Source organism: Palaemon carinicauda, chromosome 8, assembly GCF_036898095.1.
Source record: "Palaemon carinicauda isolate YSFRI2023 chromosome 8, ASM3689809v2, whole genome shotgun sequence".
Lineage (NCBI taxonomy): Eukaryota > Metazoa > Arthropoda > Malacostraca > Decapoda > Palaemonidae > Palaemon > Palaemon carinicauda.
Genome location: NC_090732.1, coordinates 88,331,406 through 88,341,405, shown reverse-complemented (window position 1 = coordinate 88,341,405; position 10,000 = coordinate 88,331,406). Strand labels below are relative to the sequence as shown.

Genomic DNA, 10,000 nt, shown 5'->3' with positions numbered 1-10,000 from the left:
TTGTGTAGTTGCTGGCCGGCAATCATTGCCGGCCAACACTGGCTGTTGCTGGCCGGCAGCTGCTGCCGCCGGCACAGGCATTTGAACCAGAGGGCTGCCGCCCTATAGCTGTTAAGTAGTATACTTTAAAGGTAATTGTGGTGTGTGCCGGCCGGCAAAGGCAGGCCGGCACACATCCTCCTATACTGTACTAGTATTCTTCTGTATAGCATATACAGTAAGAAGAAAACTATAGTAAAAGTTTAGGTACAGCACTGTATCTTCTAACACTATTGTGTTTTCTTGCACAGCCCTTTGCTGTTGCCCTCAGACAGGAAGCAGAGTTCTTCCCCGTCTATTATCCAGGATTTTAAAATCATTGCCTAGGTGTGACCTCCACCTGTTTCCTCTGGAAACCTTGCATTGGTTACTTTAGTAGAGATAAACCATTTTGATTTTATTATCTGGAAGGCTGCAACAATGGGTTGTGAGGGAAACACAAGTGTGTGTCTTTCCTTTATGAATTGTTATGCTATACTATGCATATCCAGTGATACATAGTTCACTTGATACTCATGGAAATTTCTTCTCTTTACAGGAGGACCCTCCGAAGTGCGGAAATGTTTTCTGCAATGTCCGCAGCAAGAACCTCTGCGGACATGAGTGTTGTAGGAGACACGCAGCATGCGCTGTCTCCAAGGATGATCTCCAGTATTGGGACCCTCAGGTATGTACTGTATGCACTAACCTGATTACTGAGGCTTTTGATTCCCCTAGAACGGCGGAATCAAGGGATATAGCTAGGGAAAAGCTTCGTACTTGGGTAAGGGGCTTCAAGAAGAACACCTCTGGCCCTTATCTTCCAAGTGAGAAGATGAGGGCGTATCTTTTTCCCCAGGCATCAGCTGAGGCAGTGATTCCCCAGCCTCAAGAGGAGATCCCTCAAGATCAAGTCCAGGTGGACGAGGAAGTCGCAGATGCGATGCAAGACATCCAGTTGTGTGACAGGATGTCTGACCTGGACGAACGTTTGGAAGAAGACCTCCTGGCAGAAGGCCAGGATCAAGTTCAAACCCCGGATGTCGTAGAGGATGAGGTCGACGGGGTGTCGGCTACTCCGGTTCAGATGCCGGAGCCTATCCCCTCAACATCGGCTGGTCTCCCAGTAGAACTGGGACAGGCCCTCTCTTCGATTGTTGGAATGATCCAACAAATGCAGAAGGAGAATCAGGAGAAGGCGGCTGCAATGGAACTGCGTATGCAGTCCCTGGCAGAATCACATGGGCCCCGGAAAAGGCTCAATGTGAAAGACCTTCCCATATGCTCAGATGCTAACCCATGGAGGTATGCTGAGCACATGCCGATGACGACTGGAAAGATCGTCATCTCGGATAAGCTGGGTTCAGTTCCCCTAGAGGAGGTAGAATTCTGGCCCAGCAAGGCATCATATCCGGACTGCTATGTCCGGCTGAGAAAAGAACCAGCTTCAAGGGAGGAGACAGAGCCGAAGGAGGTCATTATTATGGACCACGCTAAGGCTCAAGCCCTACTTTCATCCTCGATGAAAGAGAGGGGCTTCTCGAATTCGAAGGTAGCTGCATTGAGCAAGAAGCTCCCTTCGTTTGTGTCCTCTCCTGATAGAGCCTTCCCCTTTTTACAGAAAGGGTTTGCGGCTGTCCTAAAGGCAGTCGAGGCCGGCAAGCCTTGCCCCTCCCTGGAGGAGTGTAAACCCTTGTCGCTGGCTCTACCTATGGACCACAAAGACTGGAAGGATGTCCATCTGACATTCTCAGTGGGAAAGTTGGAGGCTGATATTGCCGGACGGCAATTCGGCGAGGACCTCCCCAAGCTGTCCGAATCTCTTTTACGAAGAGAGTTCGAGACCAAAGAAAGACTGGCTGCCTCAATGTCTCTTCAGACTACTCTCGAGACGATGGCAAGTGACCCCAAGGTCCATGAAATGTTCATGGTAGTGGCTAAGTCTCACCTAGCCACAGTGACGAAGGACCTTTATAGCTTCGTCAAGGCAAGGAGAGCTTGCAGGGAGTTCGTGTTCACCGGGGCTTCGGTGAGACACGAGCCAAGGAAGTTAATCTCCTCCAACATTTGGGGAAAAGACCTTTTCCCTACCGATGTGGTCAAAGAGGTTGTTGATAAGGCCGCCGTGGAGAATAGAAACCTTCTCCAGAAGTGGGGCCTGGCTATCAAAACAAAATCTTCCCCGGATGAGGGTCCTCAACCAAAGAGGAAGAATATGAAGACTAGGCTACCATTTCGGCCAGCCAAGCCTTATAGACAGCAACAGCAACTGCAATTGCCTTTGCCTCCAGTGCCCCAGATGGTGGCACAAACCCCGACTGCCTTTCAGTGGGTACCCCAGGCTGTGCCAGGTCAGTCAACCACATTCGCCCCAACGTACGAAGGACAGTCTTCTTCCTTTCGTGCAAAACCTAGAGGAGCAGCCAGAGGCTCGTCTAGGCGCCCCTCAAGGGGAAGGGGATTCAGAGGTGGTCGTGGTCAGGGAGGCAAGACCTCAGGACGGCAGTCCAAGTGAAATGATACCGGTAGGAGGGAGACTGATGAAATTTTGGGATCGCTGGACCTTCGATCCCTGGGCCCAAAGCCTACTCAAGAATGGACTGGGTTGGAGCTGGTACAGCACTCCACCCCCATGCCTTTGGTTTTTCCAACACTCCACCCCCATTTTGGAGGAGTACGTTCAAGAACTGTTGGAGAAAAATGTGATCCGAAAGGTGAAGTCCATCAAATTCCAAGGGAGGCTGTTTTGTGTTCCCAAGAAAGACTCGGAAAAGCTCAGAGTCATTCTGGACTTGTCACCACTCAACAAGTTCATAGTGAATTGCAAATTCAAGATGCTAACACTGCAACACATAAGGACCTTACTGCCCAAGAGGGCATACTCAGTCTCTATAGACTTGTCAGACGCCTATTGGCACATTCCAATCAGCCGTCGACTCTCCCCCTACCTAGGGTTCAGGCTACAACGGAAACTGTACGCCTTCAGAGCCATGCCATTCGGGCTAAACATAGCCCCAAGGATTTTCACGAAGCTTGCGAGCGCAGCTCTCAAACAATTACGCCTAAAGGGAATTCAGGTAGTAGCCTACCTGGACGACTGGCTGGTGTGGGCAGCATCCGAGACCGAATGCTTGCAAGCTTCCAGTCAGGTGATCCAGTTCCTAGAGTACCTAGGCTTCAAGATCAACAAGAAAAAGTCTCGACTTTCTCCATCCCAAAAGTTCCAGTGGCTGGGAATCCACTGGGACCTTTTGTCACACAGTTTCTCCATCCCAATGAAGAAAAGGAAGGAGATAGTGGGCTCTGTCAAGAGACTTCTAGATTCCGAAAGGATATCAAGACGCAAACAGGAGAGGGTACTAGGCTCTCTCCAGTTTGCTTCAGTGACAGACCCAGTGCTAAGAGCACAGCTAAAGGATGCAACCGGAGTTTGGAGAAGGTATGCATCAAACGCGCGAAGAGACCTGAGAAGACCAGTGCTGCCTCGGCTACGTACTCTTCTCAGACCTTGGTCCCAAGCCAGACATCTAAAGAAGTCGGTTCTTCTTCAGCCACCTCCCCCGTCGATGACGATTCACTCAGACGCCTCAAAGGAGGGATGGGGAGGTCACTCTCATCGGGAAAAAGTCCAGGGGACTTGGTCCAAGCTATTCAGGACCTTTCATATAAACTTTCTAGAAGCTATGGCAGTGCTCCTTACCTTAAAGAAAGTCTCCCCGCGTCACTCGATCCACATAAGATTGGTGACAGACAGCGAGGTGGTTGTGAGAGGCTTGAATCGACAAGGGTCGAGGTCACCACCTCTCAACCAAGTGATGTTAGCCATTTTCCGATTGGCGGAAAAGAAGAAGTGGTACCTGTCGGCAGTTCACCTTCAAGGAGTCCGCAATGTGACAGCGGACGCTCTATCCAGGTTCACACCGATAGAGTCGGAATGGTCCTTAGATGCAGGATCATTTTCCTTCATTCTGAATCAAGTCCCAGAACTGCAAATAGACCTCTTTGCGACGAAAGACAACAAGAAGTTGCCCCTGTACGTGTCCCCGTACGAGGACCCCTTAGCGGAAGCAGTGGACACAATGTCCCTCGACTGGAACAGATGGTCCAGGATTTATCTGTTCCCTCCTCACAACCTTCTGTTGAGGGTCCTCAACAAACTGAGATCCTTCAAGGGGGTAGCGGCAATAGTGGCCCACAAGTGGGCGAACAATATGTGGTTCCCCTTGGCGTTGGAACTACAAATGAAGTTTGTGCCGCTACCACATCCAGTTCTGACCCAGTGAGTCCAGAAGTCGACTGTCTGCGCTTCATTACAGAAAACCCAGACCCTGCAGCTCATGATTTTCTCACCCTAGCGGTGAGAAAGCGCTTCGGGATTTCGAAAGCCAGCATAGACTTCCTAGAGGAATACAAGTGCAAATCGACTAGAAGGCAATATGAGTCATCTTGGAGGAAATGGGTGGCCTTTGTAAAGGCAAAGAATCCGCAGGAGATCTCAACAGATTTCTGCTTATCTTTCTTCATCCACCTCCATGGCCAAGGATTGGCAGCTAACACGATTTCAGTGTGTAAATCGGCTTTGATGAGACCCATTTTATTTGCCTTCCAGATCAACCTAGGTAACGAGATCTTTAATAAAGTTCCGAAAGCCTGCGCTAGGTTCAGACCTTCAGCACCTCCAAAGCCCATCTCATGGTCTTTAGACAAAGTTCTTCATTTCGCCTCCTTGTTGAGCAATGAAGAATGTGCGTTAAAGGATTTGACGCAAAAAGTTATTTTCCTATTTGCACTCGCGTCCGGGGCCAGGGTTAGTGAGATCGTAGCCCTCTCGAGAGAGGCAGGTCGTGTTCAGTTCCTGGATGGGGGGGAGCTGAACCTGTTTCCGGATCCTACGTTTCTCGCCAAGAATGAGTTACCCACCAACAGGTGGGGTCCCTGGAGAATCTGCCCTCTGAAAGAAGATGCATCTCTATGTCCAGTAGAATGCCTAAAGGTCTATCTTCGTAGAACTTCAGACTTCAAGGGTAGTCAACTATTCAGGGGTGAAACATCAGGCTCAAATTTATCTCTGAATCAACTCTGACCGAAAATGACATATTTTATTCGCAGAGCGGATCCTGACAGTACACCCGCAGGTCACGATCCGAGGAAAGTTGCCTCATCCCTAAATTTCTTTAATTGTATGGATTTTGAACATCTCCGTTCATACACGGGCTGGAAGTCTTCCAGGGTGTTTTTTCGCCACTATGCGAAGCAAGTAGAGGAACTTAAGAGATCTGTGGTAGCAGTGGGTCGTGTAGTTAACCCTACTGTTTAACTCTGCGAGGAACAGTGGTCTTAATTGGGACGATTAAGTCCAGGGTGAGTGTGTAGGTACATACTGTACTACAAACTAAATAAGGGCACCAAGTGGCCATATAGACTGTTCCTTCTTTCAAAGGTGAACCTTGCATAAGTTCAGACATGTGTGCCAAGCGTTTCTAACGTGATTGATTTGTAATACAGATTTTTTATGACTTGATACCTTGGTATCTTATTAAAGTGGTGTTTAATGGTTTTTCTTTCAGATAAACAAGTTCTGTTTACTATCATACTTATGCTTAAAGTTTTGGGTTACCCTCTTTTATATAAATATATATATTTGTTGTTAACCTGTCTGTTTATTATCTGTCAATAAACTTGTTCTTGAGAACCTTGCGTCTCTTTCACCTGTGTCAATTTTTTGGTATAATTGAGCATTTTAATTCTATGTATCTTATCTGGGATAATTCTGATAGAATTGTTCTGTTTTGCAAGCTATGTTGCATTGGTTTATGTAAGTCCCCTAATGGGAGGACTCCGTCCCATAAAGGGACGAGGGCGGTTTTATTAGTTTCTTCCTATGCGGATATAAACCTTTGTCCAATACAAGTATTGTGCGGATTACTGGTCAATATATTGACGCAGTGGTTCTATACAAACTATGCTTTACTTAATATAGGGCGAGACCACTATATTAGCTTGCCTGGTATTCATACATAGATATATGTACTCTTCGAGACTTTCCAGAGTCTAGTAGGACTCTTCCCTGTAGGGGGCAGGAAGCTCTAACATAGTTTATAGTTAGTTGAAAAGATGTATAACGGTAACATCTTAGGTCTCTAGGTCTAGTCGACCGGGAATAAATATCTCCGGGGAGTACGGCACGTTCTGAGAATCCACAGATACAGTAATGCTCTGGTACACTTCCATCAGGACGACATGGCTTGAGCCCAAAAAACGGATTTTGAGCGAAGCGAAAAATCTATTTTTGGGTGAGATAGCCATGTCGTCCTGATGGACCCGCCCTTGCCTTTCTAAGAAAGGGCTGTAGGACCCCTCCCTACATACAGTATCTGTAGCACCTCGTGTACGCTACAAGGAATACAGATGGCGCCAGGATTGGCGCCAGGCACGCATACGAATCGGGGGATAGGGAAGCCTTGGGAGCGGCTCCCCTTTTTCTTTCCCGAATTCGTATCTCGTCAATCTCCCTCCTACGAGACGAATCTCTGTTCAGGTCGTAGGTTGCCATGTGACGTGTCTAGAATACGTCCTCTGATATGTCGCGATATCCCTTTCACGAGGGATACTCGCTCCAGGAGTTAGAATTCTGGTACCTTAAGGTAAATTCTCTGGGAATATCGCCGTAGTTGTAATATACCCTAGGAAGCTACCCTTTAGGAACTTCCATCAGGACGACATGGCTATCTCACCCAAAAATAGATTTTTCGCTTCGCTCAAAATCCGTATATATATATATATATATATATATATATATATATATATATATATATATATATATATATATATATATATATATATATATATATATATATATATATATATATATATATATATATATATATATATATATATATATATATATATGTTTATGTGTGTATCATCATCATCATCATCATCAGCTATTGCTAGTCCGTCCACTGTATGATAAAGGCCTTAAACTGTCCTTACAATCTGGTATATGGTCTTTCTATGACAGTCTATACCTGCAATTTTCTTTGCTCTTCAATCCACGATCTTATCTTCCGTCCTCTGCTTCGTTTTCAATCTTTATGGACCCATTCTGTTATTATTTCTTCTTTTATTGTCTGCCATTCTCATTATTTGCCCTACCCACGTCCATGTCTTCTTCTTACTTGTTGCTAGAATATCCTCTTCTTTAGTTAGCTTTCATATCCATGTTGCTCTTTTTCTGTCTTTTAGTGTTAATCCCGTCACTATTCTTCCCATGTCTCTTGCGTTGTAACTAGCTTATGTTCTAAGGCTTTAGTAAGGCTCTAAGTTTCTTATTCACAAGTTAATACTGGTAAAAATATTTGATTAAGGATTTTTGTTTATAGTGATGATGGCCTCTTACTTTTCATAATCTCGTTTCGTTTACCAAAAGCTTTCCATCCCATGTGTATCATTCTTTTTATTTCGATCTTATGTCCTGGGGGAAACATTTAGTATCTGTCCTTAGTAAGTATATTTGTTAACAATCTCTGTAGTTTTGTTCATAACCCTTATTTGTTGCCTCTTTGCATTTGCATTGAATATTATCATTGTTTTACTGATATTTTTTTTTTCAGTCATACATTTCTGCTTTCTCTAGCAAATTTTCTATCATCTCTTTCACTTCCTCCTATGGGTCCTTAAATAGAGCTATGTCATCTGTAAATATTGAGTTGTTAAGGCATTCCATATTACAGTTAATTTCTACAGTTTCCCATAAAAACTTTTTCTAAGCATGCTATGAACAATTTAGGAGAGATGGAGTCTTACTGTATAATTGTTTGTTAATGTAATTTTTCTCAATATTTGTAGTTTTATGATTGCTGTACTATCCGTATAGATATCTCCAAATGTTCTATCACAAGAGTCGTCTATTTCATGCGTTTTAAGGGCTTTCATTAATGTTAAAGCTTTGATAAAATCAAAAGCTTTCTCTTAGCCTACAAATACCATACATACTGGCTTCTCATACTGAGTCGATATTTCCATTAGCTGGTTAATTACATATATATAGAAAAATCAATAAATAATTATACACACACACACACACACACACACACACACATATATATATATATATATATATATATATATATATATATATATATATATATATATATATATATATATATATATATATATAATGTGTATGTGTGATTCCTTACTTTTGTATGGCATGGAACTATTTAAGCTTCGCTTAAAAATTAAAAATCACGGATGGAGAAAAGAAAGGATAACACTATCTGGAATCATGGTCTGATACCACTAGACTTAAAAAAAAAAAAAAAAAAAAAAAAAAAAAAAAAAAAAAAAAAAAAAACTTGCCAAAGCAACACTTATAGCATCAGTAAAATGGCTATATGAATCCAGCGTGTATCCGATTGTAAAATAAACATTTTATTTAATTATGAAATAAACTGCAGAATACGTATTGCTCCCCTCACGAACATAATGATATAAATTAGAGTAATAATCGTTCATATCTTTATTATATATACTGTACTATCTACCGTTAAACTTTATTTTTCTCAGAGTAGTATCTTATTTGAATAAGAGGAGTGTTTGATTTTTTTTTTATATTTTGCCCATGGATTACATTAGATTTAAAATGTGTCTCACTAAAATGTGCTGTTCTATTAATTTCAGATGTAAAATTCCGGAAACCGTAAATAGCTAAGGGAAACTTACACATAGGAAGTTTCAAGATCCCTTATCATTTCCGGTAACATGTGGCTCAGACGGAAAGGTCGCTGGTCAAAAGAAAGAAGAGTGACCTCATTCAAGGTTCAACCAAGTGTTGCCTAAAGGGATGAAGTCACGAATCATGAGGACCTACGGTGCTTTCAGTCTGCGGTTCTTATCAAGTCAGCCCGGCACCAGAGGAGGAGGAGAATGCAGCGAAAGCAACAGAAGAAGAAGCAGCAGCACTAAGCAGGGTCTGATGGCATGGTTCCTAGTATGACGTCATCTACCTCCCTTTTTGCCACCTTGCCATGGAATCTAAGGTCATCATTCCGCCTACTCTACCCACTTTCGGTCATTCTACTGTCTACATCTACCCTACAGGTGAGAAAAATGAATATGCACATTTAAAACTAATGATATTTCTTTTTTATTTTTATTTTATTCATATCAGGTCAGAACCTACTGAGAAATACTTCAGTGATAATAATGTCGCTTTTACAAGTAAATAAATGTTCATGAACACCTATTATCTGATATTCATTAATACTACCTTTCGTGACAACCTTCTAGTTTTTACTTCACTGAACATAGCAAGTGTTCTCTAAATCAACACGTTCATATGTGCTAATCTCTCTCTTCTTCCATATCTAAATCCATGTATATATTCTAATATATATCTTTCATTATTTTCGTCCCTCTTTCTATCACTATTTTTTTTCTGAGTTTTATTGTCATTTGGGTTTTTTCAGATGGTTCCCTCTCTATTTTCAGTTTCACCAAAAGTGGTGGTTGTGCCTATTCTGACTTGTATCTTCGGCTTCCCGGTTCTGGTGCTGTTAATTATCTGTGCCCTGAGACGCAGAGCAAGGCGGGCAAGAACAACTGCTAAGAAGACACGCATGTAGAGAGAGAGAGAGAGAGAGAGAGAGAGAGAGAGAGAGAGAGAGAGAGAGAGAGAGAGAGAGAGAGAGAGAGAGAATCTTCTCCTTAACTTATATTATTATTAGCATTGGGATTATGATATTCATCCCTAGTATTATAAAACCACCAGGAACACAGTTCATTGAAAGGACAGAAATTATTCATCAACTTTCCCCTATAAGTAAACAGTTTTTCATAGATATTCTCATTCATTAGTAAAAATTATTGAATAATCTATAATTTGATTTAGAAAATATTGTTTCTTGGAAGAAGAAAAATCTTGTTGGATAATATTTAAACATTTCGAACGAAACATCAACTTCCAAGTAGGTAATGACTA

At 42.8% G+C, this 10,000-nt stretch overlaps 1 protein-coding gene across 4 annotated transcripts in view; it reads left to right on the top strand.

Moving 5' to 3' along the window:
- LOC137644919 (DNA ligase 1-like) overlaps positions 1 to 10,000 on the top strand; it is a 385,424-nt gene that overhangs the window by 294,207 nt on the left and 81,217 nt on the right. For all 4 annotated transcript variants that reach the window (XM_068377794.1, XM_068377796.1, XM_068377793.1 and 1 more), the window contains 2 exons: positions 8,701 to 9,120; positions 9,511 to 9,640. In XM_068377794.1, the coding sequence (XP_068233895.1) occupies positions 9,048 to 9,120; positions 9,511 to 9,640 (203 nt within the window). In that variant the 5' untranslated portion in view covers positions 8,701 to 9,047. The remainder of the gene's footprint in view (positions 1 to 8,700; positions 9,121 to 9,510; positions 9,641 to 10,000) is intronic.